Raw genomic sequence first — 25,863 nt, 5'->3', positions numbered from 1 at the left:
TTTGTCTCGGCAGAAGAGGTGAGACTGAGGAAGGCTGGATAAGTAGTTTTTTTTTTGTTTTTTTTTTTAATTTAAAGGAAGATGTTCAACGTAAGATGATTCAGATTGATTTCTCCAACAAAGTGGTGCTCAGAAAGTGTGAGCACATGGATTTACAAGACGGCCACGGATGAATCATAATCAACACTATTGTCCAAAACACGGAGATGAACACACAGTGACGGGGAGGACAGTGAAAGAGCCTGATGTAAAAGTAGACTGGAGCCTTGAATAGTCAGGATGGATGCCTCCCAGACCGGTTTCACAGTCCTAGACTCTCCGCATCCATCCCTGAAGCTTTCACTTTTAATTGATTTGTCTATACAGCATCCAAATAGCTTTTGTACTTCCCTTTAATCTTTACAGTACAATACACTATAGTGCACAATAGGGTTTCTGAGCCTGGAGCTCAGGGTGGAGGGTGAGAGCACATAATCCTCACAGCGCTGCTCGATTTCAAGTCACTGTCGGGCCCGACATTCAGAGTCCCGCAGCCTGGATGCTCTGCTGCAGCACCCAGGCAAAACAAATAACCCACGAGTGTTTCTCCACGCCTCAGTCCTGCCCTGGGTCCTTTGCAGGGCCGCCGTCCAGGTAGATCTTGAGGGCCTTCTCTTTGCGTGGCGAGTAACTGACACGGTGTCCGGTTTTAAGCAGACGGCTGCTTTCCTTCTTCATTAGCTCGTTGCGCTCATCCTCTGACAACTCCAGAGGTTCTTCTGTGCTGTCCCTGCGCAGACAAAAGAGCACAAAAACATTGATGGAGGTCACAAATACTCCTAATATAATAAGATCATTAGAAGAACTCCATGGATGTCGCCATGTTTTAAAATTTTAAGGGAATAATGAATGAATGAAAAAAAAAAAAAAAGAAAACATGTAAACTGAACTGAAACTTGAAGTCTTTTTTTTAAAGCTTAGTAGCTGCTTTCTTTAAAATATCTCTACTACTAGATACAGTTTTACAATTAAAGCCTGGATTACAACATAATTGGTTCAGAACATAGTAAGAAAGCTCAAATCTGCACTTGTACCACTGCCTTTTCAGTCATTAAAGAGTCAGTGATGGAAATCAGACCTGTCAGCACTGACCTCATGCGGTCTCATTTATTAGCTGCATTGATTTGTGATTAAAAATTTTTTTTTACCATCACAGCAAAGACAGATACAACTACCTGTACCTATGTCCACATTATAGGCAGAAAATTACATAAAAAAAAAAAAAAAAAGATTAATTACTTAATATACATTCACTAGCCACTTTATTAGGTACACTTTCCACCCCACTTTGCCTTCCTAACTGCCTTAATTCTTCATGCAGTAGATTCTACAAAGTGCTGAAAGATTCCTCAGATTTTGGTCAATACTGATATGACAGCATTAAAAAGCTGCTGCAAATTTGTCAGCCATGATATGCGCTAAGAAAATATCCCCACATCATCGCATCACCACCAAAAGTTCAGTTTTGGTGAGCATGTAGCCTTCTAGTGTCATTTGACATGCTGCATTTTTCTCACACGCTCTCATGATTACCTTGGTGTTGGTTGCAACATGTAGTCATTTGAGTTATTGTTGCCTTCCTACAAGTTTTAGCATCAACAAGCTATTTTTGAACTTGAGAAACTGGATATTTTAAATTTTCTCAGGCCATCCCTTTGTAAACTTAAAGAGATGGTTGTAAAACAAATAAATCCCAGATCAGTTTCAGACAAGTCTGTTTGGCTCCAACAATCACATCATATTGAAATCACGCTTAAATCACTGTTCTCCATTCTCTGTTTGACCTTCACCAGACCATTATCTTCACTGTGTCTACCATAGCCAAAATGACAGAGTTGCTTACATGTAATTGGCTGATTAGATATTTGCGTAAACGAGCACGTGAATAGGTGTAACTAATGAAGTGGCCAGGGATTGTATTTAAGTTTCAATCCTAAACTGAGACCCTCTTGACTGAAAACATTTACTGATTCATTTGTGGTATTAAATGTATAAATATGAGAAGTCAAAAGCTAGGGGAAAAACCTAAAAAACAACAATGCTTCTAATGCAACAATATCATGTTTTATTCATTACTGAGTCAAAGCCAACCTGTAAAGCCATGTGTATAGTTTGCGTACATTTGTACTTTATATTAGATATTGAGATTAGGTGTTCAAATATTAAAGTTGTCTCTAATTCATATTAGATGCCAAAAATTCAACTCACATAAACATATTGAGTTTTTAATAGTCCGAGCGAATGCATGACTTATGACTTCTACTACAGTCCTCTCTGTTCATGAAATGATTTCACAAAAATACCAAAGACACAAACGCTGTACTTGAATGTGGACTTGTCCCAGTTTGTTTTTTTTTACCTGTAGAAGACCACCGCCCCATCATCACAGATGTAAAGAGGCCACACATTAAGGGTTGACACCTTGGGGTTCCAGTCTAAATCCTGATGGATTTCCAACACAGAAATATCACAAGGAAATGTCCCCCTACCCTGCAGAGACCAGATAGCAGTGTCATCAATACAAACATATTAGAAAAATCGGGTCCCAGGTTTCAGGTAATTACATCCACCTACCTTTGCAAACTCCAGGTTTTCCAATGGAATACCACTGATTTCACTAAGCTGCCAACAGAATAAAAACATTAGACACAGGAATACAACAGTTTCCCTCAGCTAAACACTGAACACAAGCTATGAGTAAAACACATTTGTCATGCAGCAGACAAACCTTCTCCTTGAGTTCCTCCACACTGCTGCTCTCCAGAATCACTTCCTGAAAAGGCCCCAGCTTCATTGTAGACGGGCTCCATCTCCGAGTCAGAACGGCCAACTGTGACATTGATTTCATCTTCTCTGGTTCTGAGAAACATTAGAGGCTGTGGATCAATCAACTGCACTTTAAATGAAACTTCAGTGAAAACAAATTTTCCTTCACTCTAGAACCAAATACACGTCATTTATTAATCTGTCTCCATGTGGCGTTTCACAGCATGTTAACAATTCAACAATCTGTTTTTTGAGCCCCTGGAAACAGATGATTTAATGTTTGTTTTCTGTACCTTAAAGGAAATTATTTACTATACCTTTAAAGAAAAAGTTTATATTATTAGAACAGAACAAAACTAAAATAAGGTAGTTGAGGTACCCAAAGAAAAACCGCATAGTGAAGCAATGTTTAAAAGAAAGTGAAAAACACAAGTTACCATCAAGGACTTCAAGGAAAACCTCCCAGTTGGACGAAATGCTGATGTCTTCCTCATAAACGTGGTAATCCAAAAACACTGTGCCCGGATTCTTCCACGTCTTTTTCCTGAGGCGAACCCTGACCACACAGAGATAAATAGATACATGCTGTTTTGTACACATGTTCATTTTACCTGAAGGGAAACTGTATCAACAGTCCTCTGAACTATGCAAAGCAAAGAATCTTACCTGTCAATGCTGAGGTCAAGTTTACACTGCTCTTTTAACTGAGGAAGCAGCTCCTCTTTAGACTGTCTGACAGTCATAGCCTTGGCAAACACCGTGTCCACTAGGAACTTGCAGGGCTGAGAAAACACCACAATTAATATATTTTATAACATAATGCTGTGCAGCTGTACAACAGTGTATGAGTAAGAAAAGTCTGTCAGTTCTTACCTCTGGTTCATTGACTAGTAGTTGATACACTTTCACTCTGTATTCACCCTTTTTAAGGGCTCTGCCTAGTCGAATGGTTATCTATGGATAGTGGCACAGTCTTTGTTGAGATATTTCCTTACTCTCAAGCAAACGACTTTAATCAAAGTAATACGTTTAAACTGACCTTATTATCGTCAGAGAACGATGAGAGTGTCTCGTTGAGCCGTACACTCTCAAACTCCTGGTTGTTGGCATACACCCTAAACACCTTGAACTGGGTCGAGGTGACGCCGACGTAGGGCTCCAAGTTCAGCTTAAATGCTGCTAATGTTATTCTCTTGTCCACATGAACCACCAAACCTGATGTAGATCACAAGAAACATCAATGTACCTTTTCTTTCCTTTTTAAAAAAAAAAAAAAAAAAAAAAAAAAAGATATACGTCAAGGATGCAAAACAGGTAAAGAATGTTTGCAATCCTCCCCCTTGAATGGAAGTAATTGCCCGTACCTGATTTTAAATGTAATTAAAACATAAATATACTAGCTATGGATGACAACTGCTTTTAAATGCATAATAAAAGTTTGTACATTTTTGTGAATTCCACGAGGCATCATCCTGAGAACAAGGCTCTGCTCTGAAGTACAGGTACTGGGCCTCTGCCTTGCTCTTTCCATTGTCGTCATATTCGCTGTCAGTTCCAGAGTCTTCCTCTGCAGTGTCCCAGGTCTCTTTTTTGCCCTCGTGGGCTTTGGAGCGCCGGCTACTCGTGATGCTGTGCGAGTCCAGGCCATTGGCCAGCTGGATTGGGCCGCTGTCTGCGTTACACAGCGTGTCACTGCTGTGACTGGAGCTCAGGATGTCACTGTCCACCGAGCTGGTGCTGCGGTCATTGTTCACTTCTGAGTCCGACCGCTCCTCACAGGCAAAGTGGTTCTCAGGGTCAGAGGAGGCGCCGCCGCTACCCGCAGACGTGGCCCTGATCCGATTCTCTAACTCTCTGTTGTCTGCAGCCACGCAGAGAGAAGAGTTTGAGTCCGCCTCTTGGGTTGGGGATTCGATATGTTCAAAGTCGCTGGCGTCAGAGCTTTTCTGGCTGTCACTGGTGCTGGAGCCCTGCTGCTGCTGCAGAGACAGATTCTTTAACTTTTCTGTGCTCTCCTCCAGGATAGCCTCTACAGATTTCCTGTTACCCTTTGCCCCCTCAGAGAGCACATCAGAGTCACTTCCTACTTTTTGGAAAAGAGTTCTGTTTGCCAAGGTACCAGGAGACTGCTCTGGTAGTAAGACTAACAGCCGGATCGTATTCCCGTGCCGATCCAACAGTTTCCACAAGAGCGAGTCAGTGAAAGGAACCTGATGATCGGTCAACTCAGAGCTCTCAACGAAAACCTGGTGAAAAACAATGGCCAACAAACAAATTAGCAAATTTCATGTAATAATAACATATATAATAAGACTTTGTGAAATTTAAAACAAGACTGAAACACAATAACGCACAAGACAGAACAACTGTCAAAGTTAGAAGAAAACAAGAGACCTTGTTGCTCCTGAAGAATCCCTCAGCCTTCAGTGTCTTGTTTGGGACATAGAGAAGCCGGAGGTCATTATAGCAGCGCTCCAGAACCACACGCATGGTCTCTGCAGAAAGCCCTGTAGCCTGGAAAGAAATGCACACAAAAACAGGCTTACATTAATATAACAGACACCACTATATTTGACAGTTTCCTGGGTAAATGGTTAAAACAAAACACTGTGAAGAGGCTAAGAGTAAGAAACCTGTGCAATAAGCTGTTTGAATTCAGTGATCGTCTGGTTCAAGTACGCCCGAACGCTGACGGGAGACGCGATGGTCTCGCTCTTCAGATTAACAACATGAACCTTCACCATCACCTCTGTGAACAAAAGAAGAATCATAAACACACCCACGCAGATAAACAGCAACTAAGTTGCTTGATACACACACTTACACCTGTCACCGGTGTGTATTTGTTTCTGATCATCACAGTTTGTCTGTTCAGACTCTGGCAACTCAGCTTTTATCGTCCTGAAAACAGCACTATGTACAACAAGCAGTCAACAGTAGAAGATTACCGACCTCCAGGTTTGTAAGGCTGGAACACTTGATCTGGCCTGCGGGTTTCTAGAAGCAAGTCAAACATGTATGAAGACTTGACTCCTCCAAGGAGGAGGCCCATTGGTGTGTCCTCCTCTCCTTCATAAGAGCGCTCCAGGTACTCATGGAACTCATCATATTTTACCAAGCGACAGCAGTCCAGAGGGACAACTCCCTCAAGCTCCATCATCTGACATACAGAACACCCATTAAAGAAATTAGCAGCAAGTTTTGAAATCCAAACTCTAAAGTGAGTTTCTTTTCTTTTGCTATAATCACAGTAATGCTGTGTTGCAAAGTTAATGGAAGAAAGAAAATTGAATGCACCAAATGTCTTTCAAGATTCCTCCAAAAGTAACTGAAACAAATCTAACAAACCTTGTAGGCCATTTCTGTTGCTTCTCTGAGAGTTTTGTCTTTGTGCACTTCCAACTTGCTCTCCATCATCATCTTCACAGGATGCATGCAGAAGAGCTTGATCTAAAAAGTAAAGAGCATAAGACTACCAAAAAAAAAAAAAGAAAAAAAGAGAGAGACAGGGTATTAAATTATCCTTATAAATTAGGCAAACAGCCCAGCACCTTGCAAGTGTTGCGTTCAATCTCCCTCTGTCTCTTTTCTTGCTCTTCAGACTCTTTCTCCTTTTGAACCAAACGCTTTATGTGGTCTGGGAAGTCCTCCACGGCTAAAAACTCTGCAGACAATTCAGAGATTACACATTAAATCCAGTGGCATGAGGAAAACTACAGAGCTCAGGGTATGTATCAGAGTATGAAAAATGGGAAAATTATGACCACAAGACAAAGGCAAGAGGGCAAGCTGGTTCCTTTGCAACTGGTGCAACACAAAGTTTAAAAATAAGTTGCAAATACAGGCAAAAGCCTGGACAAGTTTAGTTCAGATGGATGGCAGATAGGGCACAGTGGAAACTTGTGTAAAGGATCTTCTTACGTGTAGTAGGTATCAGAAGACAAGTGAAATTGTTTTATTTAAACACTTTCCTTACAAAAAACAAGTTAACAAAAGGCCAAACACATTCACTAGGTTACGACGAAAAGATGAAAACCTGTGACTTTTACAGTTTGGGAGTTTTTAATTCAGAAATGTGGAAAAACTGTCATTCTTGCTCTAATTTTTACATTTTCCTTAGCAAGACTTAATTGAATGAATTTCTTACTTGCATTCCTTGAAGGATCTTTCAGTCTATAAATCAGCATATATGCGTTTGTAGAGCTGTTGGGAAGGTAAGAGGAAGGAGAAAACTATTACTTCAATAAAAACAAAATTACAAACACAAACGGGGGGAAAATAAAAGGTTTCACATTTAGAAACAGATGTGAATAACAAGATAAACACCATTCGTTTTCCAAAGTCAGTGTATTGGAAGCATTTGATGTGAGGGAGTCCTCTATCACAAAGTCAGCGACTCCTGGAAAAAACGTGCATTCCCTGACCAGTCGGAAAGTGGCTGCTGCCAGCCACAAGGTGAAACAAATCGCATGGAGATACACGGTGCTGCTTGAAAATCATCTCAAGATTGCTTTCTGCACAATATGATCGACCAAAGCAATGACATGGAGGTTTTTGGTACAGCACGAGCCTCCAGCAATCACTCACCACCTAGCCAAGAAATAGACATTTTTTCCCTGGGGCCAACTGGGGGTTGCCAACTGGTCTCAAGGCCTGTGACTGCTGTGGAACACAACTGACCTTGCAAAGGCACCGGAGAAATAGCCTCTGCTCCCTGAGGATCCCCCATATGTTTTCCTGATATCATCCTGGGTGATCTGTTTGACAAAAATGAACACAATGAAACAAAAAAAACCTATTCAACAGAGGTTACCACAATGACAATAAGCAGCATTTTAAATGGCAGTTGCAGTTGGCAGTTTTTTTTTTGGTCTAGTATATAGAAATGGCAAGCACTGCCTGACATTTACTTTCAGTAGGAAGCCAAAACGTGTCACTCAAGAGCAGAGACTGACCTTGCTAACGTGCTGATCGTTGAAACTGTACCACTGGCCATCACTGAAGGACTTGATACAGGCATAATAGTGCCCGCCCGCAGCGCTCCCAGAATGGACCATAACAGAAAACAGCTCAAAGGTCAGCAAACTCTGAGAAGAAATAGGGGAACACTGTTCAGTTAAAACAAATAATTGTGTTGCAGATTTCACTGTCGACATACTATATTTTTAGAGATACACACGTTCCCATATTTTGCCACTTTAAAGCAAAAATAGAGAATAATCACACATCTTTAGAACACTGTAAATAAAAGACGAATTTATATATTTAACAAGAACAGAGAAGTATAACATTTTTAGCTGACACTTGCAGAATAACAATCCCTCTTATCACTACACCGTTGGCAAATCAGGTACCGTAAATGTCGGGCTATAAGCCGCTACTTTTTGCACAAGCTTTGAACCCTGCGGCTTTTAGTCAGGTGCGGCTTTTCTATGGATTGTCCGTGATTTTTGTCATATCGTAAGATGATTTGTTTTGTTTGTTCCGCTGTTGTACGGCACTACGTTGCCTGGCGGAAGGATCGGGGTTCAAGAGTGGTATGTTAGTCACATGTCCGTCCGCCAGGCAACGTAGTGCCGTACGAAGTAGCGCGAAAAACAAACTTCAAAGTAGCGCTACGCGTTCAGCGGGAGGCGTGGATGATGAGCGGCGATAAACTTGCAAGTTATGCCCAAAAAGCAAGTTATGCCCAACTCCACCGGTGGATTCTGACAGCGTGGAAAAGTGTGAAAACATCCACGATCACCAACGGATTTTGAAGGGCTGGACTGCTGCATGATGGAGAGGAGGACACCGCCACGGCCCTTCTGAGGGTGTTCGACTCTGACACTGACAACGAGGATTTCTTTGGTTTTGAAAGTGACAACGAAGGAGAGAAGCGGAGAGTGGATGACGAAGCCATCCTGAGCCTGTTTGTATCCGACACTGGAGAAGAGGACTTTGGTGGTTTTAGTGCGCAGGAAGAAGAGAAAGATGGTGGTGAATGACTGACTTTTCTTCTTGTTAAAGCCGTGTCACTGCACCTGAGCCTAAAAGGTAGTCCGAATCTATTTTTCTGGTGTGCTGTAGGCTACTGTTATGTACTACATGTGCAAATATGTACCCATAACTTGTTTTTCAAAATATTAATAAAAGTGATGTCTCCAAACAGCCATCTCTTTCCTGACAATTCCCTTTGTGCATATTCTCTTACATATGATAAGTCAACATTGAAACACCTGCGGCTTTTAGTCAGGTGCGGCTAATGTATGTACAAAACAGGATTTTCCCCTGATTTTAGCTTGTGCGGCTAATATTTAGGTGCGCTTTGTAGTCCGGGAAATACGGTACTTCCTTTTAATCTGTTGTCAGATACATTCTCACGTACAAACCAAGCACACCAAATCCATCTAAGTGAGGATGATCACCTTTGGCTTCAACACCCTCTCTGTGCTGCTGGTGCTGTCCAAGCAGATGCCCTCATCCACACAATCATCGGTGGAAAAATCGTTGCTCATCTGGTCGCTGTGGCAACTGCCTTCATTCTCTGCTCCGCTGTCAGTGCAGCTCTCGGTCTGAGGGGACTTCTACAGAGTAGGCAATTTGAAAAACAACACCAGAGTTAAAGGTGAATTCAAAAGATCAATTAGAAAAGAACTAATCCAGCGTAGAAATGTAGGACATTAAGAAACCAGCAAGCTGGTTAACATCTCAGTTGGTCAACATACACAAACCATGGTTTATGGCTGACTGAAGCCTGTCATGGCAGGACACAGCACAAGATTACACACAGGGCACCTTGACCCTCAACACTTGGAAAAATGTTTTTGTGGACTGATGAAACTAAGGTTGCACTGTTTGGGAAAAACATACAGCCCTACAATGAAGGCACCACATGATAACACAAAACCCATAATCCTAAGGTGATGCAGAGGGAGCGTCACTGGTTCTGCTTTGCTTCCTCCTTTAGCAGTCATAAAGGAGAAAATGAATTCCAAAATTGATTAAAAGGCATCCCATAGGATGAATCCAAATCAGTAATGACAATGACAGAGGCAGGTAAATTCAATGGTGCTCTCACCTCATCTTCCACATCAATAAATGGACTCATGTCAAGTTCCTCTGGGAAGGTCATGCGGTCATTAAGTTTGATGCGATGCATAGTGGTGTAGTCGAAATCAAACCTTTTCAACTGTAATGTCAGCAGGTAAGGAAAGTGCAGAAATCTCAGCCCCTGCGTGCGATGTCAGAAAATGAGAAGAGACATTAGCAAAACACTGTACTCTCTAATCATGACTTCCATGTTACATTTTTAGTATACTTACCTTACGGGCATCACATTTCTTTTTACAGCGTTCACAGAAATACTGGTTGGGCCCATCGAGTGTTTCTGGTTGTATGAATGCCTGTAATGCTTCCTCCTGTGGCATCAAAAAATAAATAAATAAATAAATAAATAAAATAAAAAAATCATATCATGTAAATCAAATCAATTTAGAATAACAATTTAATATCAAATAGTTTGAAACTGTACCAAGTACTGAATTTAAAGTAACCTTTAAGCAACACTGAATTGCAAAGAGTTAATAAATGTTAAGTGCTGCTGTGATAAAGTATATGCTTAGAAGAACAAAGGGTGAGAAACACACCACACTGCCATAGGCTTGGCTGGCTCCAAAGGGTCTGATCACAAGAGGGATGTCCAGGTAAGTATCAATCCTCCAGCTCTCATAGCCACACTCCAGACAACGGACATAATCCTTCAGCTTTCCCTGGTACAACTGGTTGATCAGGTCAGCCTGAAGATAGGGAGAGAACAGTCAGGTTTCTCTGCCACATTTTACTTTAAAGAAAAATCAACTCAGGATACAAAATGGTCTGCTACCAATTTGCAACATTAGCTGTGAGACAATTTCTCTCTACTTCTGGAGAAGCAAGTGCTGACAGCAAAATGTAGTGGGATACAGAATAATTCTACTTGTGTTTAGATTTGTTTCCCATAAACCTTCCTTTACCATACAACTCCGTCGGCAACTGCATATGAAAGTTTCTCAGGATAATAAAACACAACAGACAACAACAGGCCAAGGAGAGTATTTCTTTTTAGTCAGTTGCCATCTGTAGCTTTCTCCAGACAGCTGAAATGGCAGACACTGGACGAACCAGCGTAACTGTTAACACTGCACAACAAGCCCTCAACTTATCAGTTAGAGAAAGAAAAAAAATACTCAAAACAGAGAGTAACAGAAACCTAAAGTAAAGAAAGAATGAACCCAAGAGCTGCAGGAATGATTTTTATTTGATTAAAAACTTTGCTCTGGAACAAAAAAATGTATGTCATTATTTATAAAAGTCATTAGGTATTAATTCTGGTCATGATGGTTTTGTCCCATTATTGAATCAAGAATCAATCAAACCATTTAGAAACGGTAAAAACACTTGTGTTGTATATTTAATATAAGTCTTTTCTACTGAGATTAATAAATATGGACCAAGATAGTTTTGCATTTTTTCATTAGTTTGGTTTCCTGAGAGAATTTGTTCATTTTCATTTGTTTAATTATTTTATTTATTGCCCCAAAACATTAAATGTTAGTTTTTTTTTATTAGTTTCAGTCTTTTCCTGTTCTATACTTCTTAAATTGCACATTCTGATAAAGAGTCACATGGACATCCCAGTCTCTATAAACTGCACCATAGCCTCATTTTGCTGTGTTAACAAATTTATTCAAACTAATCCATCCATCCATCCTCCATTTATCATCTTCTTGGATTCGACACTGTAAGCAAAGGTGGCCCGACTTCCGTCTTTTCAGGCATCTCTTTCAACTCATCCAGGGAGGAAAAAAAAAGCATCCCCAAGCCAGCAAAGAGATGCAATCTCTCCAGCGTGGCCTCCTGGTAGGAATTACCCTAAACACCTCACCTAGGAGGTACCCAGGAGGTATTCCCAGTCTGATGCCCAAACCACCTCAATTAGCTCCTTTTGATGAAGGAGAAGCATTTCTATTTCGAGTTCCTCACTCTACAGGTGAGAGTAAGATCGCAGATCTACCAGTAAATTGACAGCTTCTCTGTCATTCTCAGCTCTCTTCTCCACAACATATCGGTACAGCCTCCAAATCATCACCACACCAATCCGTCTCCCCTCATTCATGAATGAGATCCCAAGGCACTTCTCCACTGGGGGCAGCAATTTCCCTCCAACCACCCACCTTGGGCATTCTACTTTTTTCCAGCTGTCCAAACTGAGACTTAACCATTTTGTGTATCTTTTAAATACATTTTCGTTAATTTTGCAGGTACTTTCTTTTAATTAAAATGTGTTTACAAGCCAATTCCTAGTTTTTAGTTTAGTTTTAGTTAAGTATAATAACCGTGTTAGGATGCCAAAATGGAATTTAATGCAATCATCACTTATGGTTCACATGGCACATGTAGACTGGGGGAAAACTTAACTGTTTCCAGATATTTATGAATATATAAACTAAAGATTAGTAGAAGAAGAAAACTGGAGCTTGAAAGAAAAAATGTATAGTTTATATATCCTGTCATCAGTTTACTTTCTATGGCTGAAAACTACAATCCCTTGTGGTATGAGATTTTTTTTTAATTTAATTTTTTTAAATAGCATTCACGTGTACTTATGCTTGCGTTTACAGACCACATGGCTGCGCATTCGTACACTGGTCTAAGTGTTTGCCGTTTATAGCCTATTCCCGAGATAAGAAAAAGCTAACCCCAGGGCTTACTGGCACATTTCACTTTTTCCACAGTAGGCCTTTTGTTCCCATTCTGGGGGGAGCCTGAGCCTGGATGCAGATTTTTTTTTTGTTGTTGTTGTTAATAGTCTGAGAAAACTACTTGTTTTCTCCTACCTGCTCTGTTTGCTTCCACTTCTGCTCCAGGGCATCGAACATGACCCTGCACAGCTCCTGGACGTCATGTTGTTGCCAAGCTAAAAGCAAAAGCACAAAGAAAGAAAAAGTATAATTAAGTGTACAGACAGAGGCACATGGTCTTGTCCTCCATGAACATGCAAACCAGCCATGTGAGCCTACTCACAGGCAAGTACATAAGCTCACCCTCACTGCTGTCCCAGCCAAAGCTTCGCGTCACATCAGTAGTCTCAATTGCCCGTTTCTTACTAGTTTGCAACAGAACAAACAGTCTTTGCAGCTGGTAGGGAATACTGGTGACAGGATCCTCCTCTTGCTCCTCAAACTCCCAACTGAAGTCGAACAGCAGATATTTGAGAAATCTAAATCTATTATATGTGACGAGAATTTTCACAAAGTGATCCATAACCATGATTTCTTACTTGTAGAGTGCATTCCTAAACTCTGGGGTCATGAACAATGTTTGCAGCAGACTGTTCAAATAGCAAGTCATCGCTTGGTTGACCAAGCCCACATAACCTGTAAAGGCAGCAAGAGACAAGTAGTAAGTGATCGGTTGGAGATGTATAAAAGGAAAGGTGTCACATATTCAACATGTAACCAAACCTCACCCGTCTCAGACTTGCTAAGGATGGACGAGTAAGAGTAAGATGGACTGCTGTAGTCACCACTGCAGCCAGGAGTCCCATCTCTCAGTAGGGGTCCAATAAATCGTTCCTGGGAACTGTCATCTAGTCCACTGCTATCTGCTGTTCCTGACTCATCCTACAAACACAAACATGCCTTGTAATAACATCTTTCGTTCCCTTTCAGTCGATTCACTCGGTAAGTATGGGATATCGCGCCCTCGCGTGTCCTGGCTGAAGAAACCTTTATTCACGCCTTGAAGGCAGATGACGTGTGATGACACGCGCGCGGCCCCGCCTGCACATATAGCCGCTGTCATCACAGTCATCCCTCAGTTCTTACGCTCTTCACCTCGCTGAGAACACCTCTGCTGAGTTGGGCTAGCTAGCTGCTGCTAGTTAGCTCCGTTGTCTGCCGACTTGAACTTAGCTTAACTGCCCCTGTTGGTGTTAGCCTCCGCCGCGCAGTTGGTGTGTAGGCTGCCCGCGGAGCGCTAATTTCAAGTTTTTCCTGTGCAGTGTTTCGCTTTGCGTTTTGGAATGGACTCCAAACCTAGCGAGCAAAGCAGAAATCTTCTGTGCGCCCCTGTCCTCAGGGATGCGGTTTCTCTTTGCACGATAGCGACCAGCACAATGCCTGCCCTGTCTACCTTGGGATCGTCAGCACTCTCCTAGCGTGGACGGAGCCCGAAGCCTGTGCACTTTGCCGCCAGCTCCGGCGCTCAACCCTGGAAAGACAGGTGACGTTTGTGGAAAAAGTGCTGGGACGCTCAGCTGTCGCACGGCATGACCCTCTCCTTTCCGAGTCCGAAGACGAGGATTTTCCGGTCGATGTCCCCGCAATTAGCTGGGCTGACCACATGGAATACGTTGACGGGTTAGCTGATGACGAGCCGGAACCATGCAGGAGCGATGACGGGCTTCAGCCTGGGTTGAAGCCCGCCAGCGCTCCCCAGGAAGACGATGACGTGCTGGACATCAGCCTGGACATCCATGGTTTGTCGGACGATGAGCAGGAGAGCGCATTGTCGGCCCAATGTGTCGCCGCTGCCGCACCGGTCGGCCACGATGACACCTCTCTTTTCTCCCTGTTTTGCCGTGCTGCTGAGAAGCTGCAGGTGGACTGGCCCTCTCCTCCGCCAGCTCAGAAGCCGTCGCGGTTCGCGGGTTTTTTCCTCCCACTGGAGCCCGCAACGGCCAAAAACTGCCTTCCCATGTTCCCAGACTTTCTCTGCAAGCTAACAGCATCATGGGACAAACCTCTGTCTACCAACGTCACTGTGCCTGGCTATGGACAGTACATGGAATTGGACGGCGCCAAGGGGGCTGGCTTAGCTAACCCACCCCCTATGGAGTCATCTCTGGCTGCTTATCTGTCCCGTCCCCACTCTGTTCGAGTGGAGAAGGGGTCCAGCAGCAGGGAGACGCTGCTTTTACCCCTCTGTTGCCGCACAAGAGGTGCCGCTTAAGTTCTGTTCAGGTTGTCAGCCCCAGAAGGCGCTGCACTTTCCTAACACTGTCTCCCAAGCACAAAACCCCTGCACACAAAATGCCTCAGGTAACTCCCTGTTCAGGTGTGTTAAATGTTCAGGTGACCACATCGAGTGTTCCCGCTGTTTTTCATTGTTGTGCCCCAGAAAAGGTGCCTCCAACAAAATGTATGAATGTACATGTTTCCATGTTACAATCAATAAAGAGTGTTGTTTATTCTCAAACAATCACAAATGCTCACAGAATGAGCCAGGTCAGGCAGGTGATGCAGTCCCCTGCAGACACACTGGGGGGCGACAACGCCCCGCCGACGGTGCTGCAGGTCAGCCAGCTGGCTGCTCACTTCCCTCAGTGGTGCGCTTGCGCCCCCTCTCCGTGGGTGCTGCGAACCGTTGCCATGGGTTACCGGTTGCAGTTCCAGGTCAAGCCACCATGATACTCAGAGAGGAAATAAAGGCGCTATTGCAGAAAAGAGCAATACGAGTGGTCCCCGCTTCGGAGACAGACAAAGGTTGGTACAGCCGTTATTTTGTTGTTCCGAAAAAAGGGGGAGGGCTTCGTCCCATCCTCGACCTGCGAGTCTTGAACACGTATCTACGAACGTACAGGTTCAAGATGCTAACACTCAGACAGCTCTTGAATGCGGTTGGCCCGGGAGATTGGTTTGCAACAATCGATCTAACAGATGCTTATTTTCATGTGGCTATACACCCGAAACACAGGCAGTTTCTGAAGTTTGCATTCAAGGGCGTAGCCTACGAATACCTAGTGCTGCCGTTCGGGGTGTCGCTCGCTCCTCGCACCTTTACGAAATATGCCGAGGCAGCACTAGCGCCCCTGAGCGAGAGGCATCCGCATCTTAGCCTACCTAGACGACTGGGCTCTCGTAGCTTGCTCCAGAGAGCAGGCGGAGACATAGCTGTCGCTGGTTCTGTCACACATTCAGACACTGGGGTTCTCTGTGAACTTTTAAAAGAGCTTGCTAATCCAGAGTCAGCAGATTACTTTTCTTGGTTTGGAAATATGCTCGCTTTCCAGCCGCGCACGTTTGTCGGAGCACAGAGTGGCCGCGTTTCATCGCTGCCTCGCTCAGTTTCAGCTGGGACACAGACTGCGTTTCCAGACGATATTAAGCTTGTTGGACATGATGGCATCTATGATCGCCGTAGTGCCACTTGGACTGTTAAAAATGAGAGCGTTTCAACGCTGGACTCTCTCTCACCGTTTGTGTGCATCGCGTCACCTCCGTCTTGCATGCTAGCTCTCCGTCCTTGAGGGAGCCCATGCTGTTTCGCAAGGTGTCCACAGATGCTTCCCTAAGAGGGTGGGGAGCGCTGTGCGAGTGTGCATCAGTGAGAGGGATCTGGTCCGCAGCGCCAGCTGCACATCAACCACTTAGAGCTGTTAGCAGTGTTCTTAGCTCTAAAGCATTTCCGTCCAGTCCTGGAGGGCCAGCATGTCTCAGTCAGGACGGACAATTCAACAGTGGTATCTTACATAAAGAGGCAGGGAGGAACACGCTCTCTTCCCCTGTTGAAGCTGCGCACCAATGGCCAGACGTGCTCCTGTATGCATTTCCCCCAGTGGAAATGATATCTCCAGTTCTAGAGAGAGTGCGTCGGCATTCCCTCTCTCTGATTCTAGTGGCCCCTTGGTGGCCCACAAGGTCGTGGTATGCAGAGATAATCAGCCTGCTAGCAGCGAGTCTTTGGCAGCTTCCTCTCCGCAGGGATCTCCTCTCTCAGGCGGGAGGAAAAGTGTTTCATCCGCGCCCAGACCTGTGGCGCCTTCATGCTTACCTGCTGAGAGGTTAAACTTGATTGCTAAGGGTTTGCCACCTAGTGTGATAGCGACAATTCAGAGCGCTAGGGATTCATGTACTAGAGGCTTGTACGCTTACAAATGGCGAGCCTTCGAGCAATGGTACCAGGACTGCCACACGCTTCCATTTCAGTGCTCTATTGTGGATGTTTTGACATTCCTGCAGGAGCTGCTGGATAAGGGCCTTTCATTTTCGACAATTAAGGTTTATTTAGCCGCTATATCTGCTTGTCATATTGGCTTTAACAGGGTGACACTAGGTGCACATCCCCTCGCCATACGTTTTCTGAAAGGAGTTCGCCGGCTGAGGCCCGTGCTTAAGTCCAGTGTCCCTGCTTGGGACTTGTCTTTGGTGCTGGAGGCCCTTTGTAGCCCCCCGTTTGAACCCATTCAGTCTGTGGATATGAAATTTCTTTCATATAAGACTGAATTACTTCTCGCTTTGGCAAAGCGAGTGGGTGACCTTCATGCACTGTCTGTGCATCCCTCCTGCATACAGTTCTCTCCTGATGGCCACAAGGTCGTATTGCGTCCAAATGCTGCCTATTTTCCCAAGATCATGCCACAAGGTGGCCCCACTGAGCAGTTTGGCTCGGTGAAGAGCAGCTATCGAACTGAGGGATGACTGTGATGACAGCGGCTATATGTGCAGGCGGGGCCGTGCGTGTGTCATTACACGTCATCTGCCTTAAAGGCGTGAATAAAGGTTTCTTCAGCCAGGACACGCGAGGGCGTGATATCCCATACTTATGTGTTGTACCTCGTTCCTCTCCTTCAGGGAACAGAAGTTACAGACATAACTATTCGTTTCCAGTTAGAGTGTTTAGCGTGTTAGTAGATTCTGTAGGGAAATAATTATAGATTTCTTTTTAAAGATTATTTAATAAATTATGAATCATTATCTTAATTTATTCTTAAACACTCACAGATGCAATCTGGGGCTGCTCTCCATCTTTATCTGTAAGCTGGAGGAAATTCCTCTTACCACCAGGTTCAAACCCAGACTCTGAGAGGGACATCTCACTGCTATGGTCAAGCGGTGCCTAGAGAAAGCAAATAAACACAATATGAACAGACAAGTTTCACAGAGGTCAACAATGCCTGGACAGCAGTAAACACATGCAATCTTTTTTATTCGATATTTAGTTTAAGCAAAATGTCAACTTAAGTCAACTCAGTCTACTATACATAAAAAGACCTTACAATATTATAAAGACCAAACAAACTACTCCCTTTGCGTAAACAGTGGAGCAGAAAACCTTCCTTTTAGCACCAAGAAAACTTCAGTAGAACCACTCTACGGGCTAGCAGCCATCTGGTTTGAACGGTCAAAGCAGATGGCTGCAGGCTAGCTGTTTACAAACTATAAAGTGGATGAACTCACCGGAAGAGTTAAAGTCCTACTGAATTCATTTTCAGCTAATTCCATGTATTGTTGTTAACAAGGAAAGCCTCTGCAGCCAACATGTGAACAACGCTACCTAGGTTTCTCCGGGCCAAGCTGAGGATGAGCAAGCAAAGTGCTGCAGTGGGAACAAGCAGTGGCTTAATCCACTGACCTACTCAGTGAGATAACAACAGGCAGCACCTGGGCTTTGGCCTGGGTCAGCAACAGGATTAGCATGGGCTCATTTAAGAAAAGGGAATAATGTGTACACACAGATCCAACAGTACAAAACTCATCACTGATTAAACATATTAGGAAAGTCAGTTTTAGCAACAGTATTTTTACTTGTTTGCATTTTGTAGCAGTTGTAAAATGTAAATTTACATGTAATGACAGGGTACAAAAATCTATTATCAGCTGATGTCGTGGTACTGTCCTAGCAATAAAGAAGGTAAAAGAGCTACATTGTGTCTCAAATGAAACATGCGTGAGAATAAACTATAAACAAAGATTGGGAGCCATTATTATGAATCACATCAACGTTCACCAGAATTAGTCAAGCTACACTCAAGTCACTTTAAAGCTGCTGCCGATATTTTCTTTTTGGCCAACTGGAGGGCAACAGAGGTTGAAAGAAAAAAAAAGAAAAAGAAAACTGTCACAATAAACCATGATATAAAAGTGTTTTTACCCAACAAACTGCCAGTTTTCTGCATGTTGCACCACTGCCTTTTTTTTTTTTTTTTTTACTTGTTTCATTAAAGCTGTTTTTAGTCAAGTGACAAATGATAAGTAAGACAAATAAGTCTTACTATAATTTCTTATTGACTCATATTTTACCTCTTTTGTTTTAACTCTGTCATTGTACCCAAACAGTAGAGAAGCACTGTGGGATACCTACAATTACCCAAACTGATTTTTTGTGTGTGTCACTGACTGAAAATCAGGTGCAACAGTAAAAGTTAATGAGAGGAGTGAAACTAATTTTGTTTGGTCTGTTTAAACTGACCTCTGGTTCATTTTCCCTTTTGATGTAGTTAGTTGGTGCAGATGCGAGCACAATAATCGCACTCAATGGAGAAGAAGTGACCGTCAGAAGGAGGTGGTTCCTGGTCTGATTTCGAATGAACTCCATCCAGGGAGGCTCATTTATGGTGAGAATGTCAATCAACCCAACTACCACTGCAAGTTTGAGCTAAACATCTTCCTGTAGCGACGTATGCACCAGGGTACCATAGATATCCAGAGACCACAAACTATGGTAGCTTGCCTGCTACACAGTTTTACCCAAGATAAACACGATAAACATGAATGAGTAAATATTCAATGTTATACACTAGTTCCGAACACAGCACCTTAATCCTGCATTTACTTTTATTTCTGCTTTTTCCAGACACATCTGCTAATGTCTGCTGATGCTAAACCCACGTTACTCTCCATAGCAAAACAAAGCTAAACTGATGAATTACTAACCATGTCTTGTGTATTTCCCCATGCAAGTCCAAAAGTGCCATTTACGTATCCTGCTTTGTGAGCGACATCTTCATAAAGTTTGGAGAGGGTGGTGGAAGCAGGCAGGTTGAGAGTCAGCCGTTCGTTCACCGTCTTCGCGCTGGTGATGTCCTGAATTATACACAGCGCTCTGGGCTCCTCGGCTGCATTTTGGATCTGCAAATAAATAAAGAAAAAGATATAAACATTATTTTCTGACTTGTTTGTTTTCCAATGAAGAGCTAAACATTTAAAAAAGAAAAAACAACACAAAAAACGTTAAAGCTGTGCTACAAAGGTCATTAATAACATGCCAGTTAATGCTCGGTTTTGGTTTTGTTGGTTGTAATTTCATCAATATTAATTTTTTTTTTTTTTTTTTTTTTTTTAAAAACACAAAGTACCCTGCTGTGGATTTTCAAAGGATTTCCATTCCCATATTTTCACCACACCTGGATCACCATGTAGTGTATTGAGTCCAACTCACCTTTCTACCAAAGTATAATGGATTCACTAAATCATATCAAATTAATAATATAATTATCGGGCATATATTAGGAAAAGAAGAAGATATTTAAAATGTAAAAATAGATTTTTTCTGTATCTTAAAGGCCACTTTAACACTGGTGCTTTGAGTTATACAGGTTATTATTACAATCGGTATAAAACATGTTTCAAACCTAAACTAAAAGCAATTAAACTAACCACCGTTGGAATATTAGTCTGTTAAAAGCTCTGAGTTTCTCAGTTTTTATATTAAATACTTCCAACAGAATTACTTACTTGCTTTCTTCTTCAAAATTAAAGTTTTGAAAAAAAAAATCTATAACAAGATAACAAAACAACAAAACTGATGTGGTAGACATGCAGTAATTTGACTTCAAGTATAACAGACTTTCAAAAGTAGCTCTTGTTCTCTTTTTTGCAATTGTGGTTTATCAGGGCTCGATACTGAAACCGCTTTACTGAAACCTCTTTTCAAAAAGTGTTTACGACACATGACTGGCTGATTTTTTCTACACTAAACCTCCCAACACATGACTGGATAAGGTGGGCAGTTGGTTGATTCCGGTGGACAGAACAACCACTTGTCAGATTTCTCCTACATACTCCACAATCTGCTTCAACAACATGCCATGCAATCGCTCACTCATGCTTAATTTTAAAGCAAAAAACAAAAACAAAAATAGTCAGGTGGAACAGGAGTTTCAAGAAGCATTGAGTCATTTCAACTAAACACTCCTCATAGTTTGCTTTGTGACTGGTCTGGTATGTAGTGTTCCCAGTCAGGGACAAATCACCTGCAGACTAAAAGCCAACCTTTCTTAAGAACTTGAGCAGCAAAATCTGGCAGAAAAGGTCACTCACCAAGCAAGAAAAGGTCTAGGCACTGAAGAGTAATGCCAAAGTGTTTTAGTTTAGCTTACTTACCTGTTAAGTATCAAATGAAATAAAACAACTAGGTTAAAATAACATATAAACCCCTTAAAGTTTCAGATACGTTAACTGGGAGTGCAGACTGTAACTGTTACATTTTAAACAGTAAAAGCTGGCAAGTACCACCCCACCCAAAATGACAAAGTTTTCATTTCTATTACCAGATATTGTTTAGATATTAAAACAACACAAAGCGAATGCACTAAATTATATTTCAGAAAAAGCATTTACCAGTAGATAAAAGTGACACCAATTTATGATTAAAATGCAACACGAAATTATTTAGTTTTCCTGTAAATGTGCACCATGCTAATAAATTATTTGTCTGCTAATCATTATTTAATTCCCTTTCTCTTTGATTATTGAAAAAGGTGGTACTTGTTTAAGCTGGTTTCTAGTTTAACAACATGCGTCGAGCTTTGTTCTAGTATAATAGTCATCATGGCTACTGCTTCATGCATCCATTTACCACCATGCTCGATTGTGTACACACTCTCCTATATCAAACACACCTGAGAAATCCTCTTCATTTCATCAAAAATACTTTGTCTGCAACTCCAAAATACACCCTGATAATATGTGGAGATAGTTGAGGGTGAAGAACAACTTAAAACACATAGAACAAGTAAATTAAGTTGTAAAACATGTCATTTGGTTGGAAAACAATTGAGCTGTTTTCTAAAAACCTACAAATGCAACAATAATAATAATATATATTCAAATAATTGCACTTTTTGCAGCCTTTTTGTATGTGTGATCTTAGCAAAATGTGACTGCCAGCACCTACAAAGACGCTGCTGCAGCTGACAACACACAAGTGTATTATGAGATTAAAGGTTATTTTTACCATGGATATAATCACATGAAGCTACAGGTACAGCATAACACAGGCAGCATATTACAGAAATATTTTAAAAACACAAAAATTAGACATTTGAAAAATGAGGAAATCAGTACCTATGAACTAATTCAGTAACTACAAATGAAGGTTACTTAAATAAAATATAAAGTCTTCAATGAAATAAACAAAGTGAAATGAATTTAAATCCACATTTCTAGTAAACTTTAACAAGTAACCATGAAGTTAGACTACAGTGATTTTTTTTGGTTCAACTGTTATTGGAGAGCTATGTCAACTGCCAATTTCTAAATCATATTTGAGAACTGCACCAAAAAAAAAAAAAAAAAAAAAAGGAAAAAAAAAGACAAGAAAAGGGCTTGGTTGTAAACCTTCATCATTTAAATGCAAGTATTATACCCACTGTTTATTGTATCGGCAAAGGGATCATTGGGACAGTGCTTTTTGTTATAAGTCTACACAGCAGAACTATTAAATACCCCAAGCCATTCACTTAACATTTACCACAGTTGACGTAGAGCTGCATGTGAGTGTCATTACATGAAAGAGGTGGTTAATTAGCCTTTTCTCCTCACTCGTGTTTTATTTAACTCGAAACAACATATAAATAGAGTTCCCTCTGACTTCCTTTATCCCAGGATATCCCACCTCAACTTCCACCTATTCTCAATGCCAGCTGCAGTTTACATTACCTTCACCACAACAGGCCAACATACATCTCAAATATATCTTAATATTTTTATGGTCAGGATGCAAGTTTTAGATGCAAAATACTCTTTAGATCCAAAATGCACAAAGCTGGTTATCGATTCACTAATGAAGGAAGATAGAACTATAATATTTGAAAACTATGAAGATTAAACGCATAATACAGACTAAAAGAACACAGCAGCTGCAGACAAAGCAGCAGTAAGTGATGAAAAGCACTGCACGGCAGTTTAGTATTAAATGTGTGAGCACTTTAAGCACTTTGGCCAACAAGACTGGAGATGAGCTAGCAAATCGGCTAATAAACTTTAGCCAATTTGAAATCAGGATAGAAAGCAAGAAAAAAATACCAACTGTACAAGTTGACAGCCTCATCAATATCACAGTACATAATGGTCTAGAAAAGCAAATGTTTGATTAAATTAATGTTTAAAACATAGTTGGAAAAAGAAGACTCATTAAAAAAAAATTCTAAAACCTATCCTTTCACAAAGATCCAAGGATCTTCCAGGAATGGTGACACTATTTTCCTGAGATTTGATCAGCCAGTGGTTGGTAATTTCATACTTGTTGGTTTTTAATCTGGAATCTCACCTGTTCCCAGCACAAGTAACCATGACGTTATACATCAGTAGGAAGTAAACCGCCTTCACAGTACAAAAGCCCAGGGTACATGGATAAGCAGAAACCCTGCTCCATCGTACATTGCTCAGGCACCAAGGAGGTATAACGGCAAAGAAATAATGGTTACATTATTAACCATTATTAATAATAATGGTTACAGTATTTCTTACTGAAGAAATACTATTTCTTACTGAAAAGCTACAGTCAACCTTATTGTCAAAAGACTTGACTTTACTCCAAAAGGTGTATCATTACTATGCGAGAAAATAGGCTGTAGGCTCGCTTATCAAATAGGGTCCTAATGTTAAATGGACGCCTGACAAATTGCTCTGAGCCCAATATAAAAGAAACAAAGTAAAAACACACCCTTAAAAATAATGGTGTAACGCATTAAATGGATATGACTGCTATGTTAGCAGTACGGTATATGATGTTTACCTTAACCCATCCTGTTAACATGTGAGCTAACATATCAGTAATCAAATCTGACTACCGTCACTGCCGTTGATCAAAGAGACTATTCATTTTATTCCTGTTTGAATAAGAAGGCACTGCTAATGTTAACATTAAGACTTTGCACGTTAACTGAGCTCCAAACTAGAAACATAAAAATTCTAAGTAACTTATCTTCAGCAATAAAAGAGGTTATCGACGATGTTAAAAAATAAACAAAGAACGATCAATTTATTCTGAGATAAACGCTAATGTTGTTAAACACATCTATCAGTAGCGTAGCTAGTCAATTCCGCTAACATTAGCGTTAGCTTGTCAATTTGTCTTGCTAGCACTGACGTTTACATTCAAAGTAGAAGTTTTACTTAAAAACAACCTGTAAATGATTCCAAGAAGGGTTTGAAATATATATCTGTAAAACTATTGTTTGGGGTCGACGGGGTTTCAGCACTGCTTGCCATTTGCAATTGGTTGGGGAACTTCAAAAACATCTAGATTAGCCGGAGTTGTTGCCACTGATCAGATTTAAGAAGCTAACAGCGCTTGCTAGCTAAATCCCACAAGCTAATGTTATGCTAGTAAGCTAACTGATGTTGACAAATGCCTTCGTTTGACGGGACAACATAATGTCATTAGCAACAATGGAAAAGGTTGGGTATTTTAGTGACCATAAAGCCATGTCTCGAGTCTAAACAGTTAAATGGTAATTATGATAACGCTTTTGCTACCTAAAATGTTCTCCGTCTGAAATGCATCGAAAGTAGCCGCTAACTAACGTTAGCAGATGCGTTAGTTAGCCATGTCATGATAGGCCGTCCAAGTCATATTTGGCTAACTGTTAGCAGCTCAGAGATAGTCAATTAAAGACGGGGTAAGATCGCAAACTTCAAAAGTGCTGCAGAAAGTTTTGCATCATTAATGTGCATGGTCTGTAAAGGTGACAGCTAATGCCCAGAGAGGCTGACTCTCCGACCTGGACACGGTCCATAATAACCTCACCTCTTTGGGTACGAACTGGTTCTCCTCGCTAGGCACCATTTCCATTTGTGCGACAGTTTAGACAAGCATCTATCCGGACAGGGATGTCAGCGAACAAACTTTGCAGCGGTCAACACAAACATTGTTTGTGGTCGGTTTGTTAGAAGTTTGGATGCTTAAATACCAAAATTAAACTTGCCAAAACTTGTAGGCTTATCAAAGTGAAATCGCAACACTCTCGGTTACACTACCCCCAGCACAAAGTGTCGTGCTATAAATGGAGAAAAATGGCCGGTGTTTTTACTCCGCGAGACTTCACTCAGGGAGCTCTGGCGTCACTTTCCATACAGATAAGCGTGCGTGATGCGGACAGGATGACGTCGGCGAGTGTGCGTGTTTTCGCTTGTTTTCGTTAAAGGGCAGAGATGACAGATATACAGTACAAGCGCACAGTTTGTGTATGAGAGAGATGTGTGAATTTAATTTCTACTATGTAATATATTAATTGTCATGTTATTATCAGATTAATAGAATAAAATAGCACAAGATGTGCCTACTTTTATGGTTTAATAAATTCAAAACTTTATTGATATTATTTTCACTCTAAATGTAAATGATGGCGTGGGTTTGACTGTAGGCTCATCTGCGCCACTTGGCTTCTAATAATCCTCCCATGTAGAATCTCAAGCCTGTAGCCTGTTGGGCCTAAACTACTAATATAATGAAAGGATTTCACTATACAATTGTGCATACATATATATAATGACATAGTGGGGCATCAGCGTGGTTAGCAGTGGTTCCTTCACAGCAAGAAGGTCCTTGTTTTGAATCCACCAGGCAGCTATGCATTCTTGTATGAGGTTTGCATGTTCAACCAGCTCTCTCCAGGCACTCCAGATTCCTCCCATAGTCCGAAAACATGAATAGAGTTAAGTTAATTTTTTATTCTAAATTCACCCTTGGGGATAAATAAAGTCTTTCTGATTCTGATTCTGTGATTGTGATTCTGCTCCAGATCTCAACCTGAATAAAACCCCAGACCCAGAGATGAAATTAATAATGAGCAGAATCGACAGAATCGAGTTAAGATTACTGATGTGGCCCAGTCCCGTTTTCTCATGTGGCTCCTTGGAAAAATGAACAGCCAACCCCTTTGCTTTGTTCTTATGTTTCTTGTATTTTGCACACCTCTGTTGCTTGTGAAGCTTGCACACAAGAATTTCATGCACATGTGCTGTACCAGTGTACCAGCGCATGTGATGTGACAATAAAAGTGATTTGATTTGATTTGAGCTTGGTGGAGCT

At 41.6% G+C, this 25,863-nt stretch overlaps 1 protein-coding gene across 1 annotated transcript; it reads right to left on the bottom strand.

Moving 5' to 3' along the window:
• Positions 1–46: 46 nt before the first annotated feature.
• Positions 47–24,867, bottom strand: usp47 (ubiquitin specific peptidase 47). Its single transcript, XM_085402145.1, has 28 exons — positions 24,580–24,867; positions 19,482–19,676; positions 17,548–17,664; positions 13,295–13,448; positions 13,106–13,202; positions 12,870–13,015; positions 12,663–12,742; positions 10,434–10,583; positions 10,110–10,205; positions 9,866–10,018; positions 9,213–9,371; positions 7,761–7,892; positions 7,486–7,562; positions 6,953–7,008; positions 6,357–6,469; positions 6,154–6,255; positions 5,758–5,965; positions 5,439–5,554; positions 5,200–5,319; positions 4,250–5,051; positions 3,845–4,020; positions 3,679–3,759; positions 3,472–3,587; positions 3,243–3,361; positions 2,768–2,898; positions 2,614–2,661; positions 2,399–2,529; positions 47–769 (listed from the first exon to the last, which is right to left on the bottom strand). The coding sequence occupies exons 1-28, from the start codon at positions 24,622–24,624 to the stop codon at positions 595–597; spliced, it is 4,095 nt and encodes a 1,364-aa protein (XP_085258271.1). The 5' UTR covers positions 24,625–24,867; the 3' UTR covers positions 47–594.
• Between the last annotated feature and the right edge of the window lie 996 nt (positions 24,868–25,863).

This window comes from Rhamphochromis longiceps, linkage group LG1 (assembly GCF_057381845.1).
Source record: "Rhamphochromis longiceps isolate RC_006_pf linkage group LG1, R_longiceps_female_GT1.1, whole genome shotgun sequence".
NCBI lineage: Eukaryota > Metazoa > Chordata > Actinopteri > Cichliformes > Cichlidae > Rhamphochromis > Rhamphochromis longiceps.
Note: the sequence above shows the minus strand (reverse complement) of the source record. Positions and strands in the feature narration are given on the sequence as shown.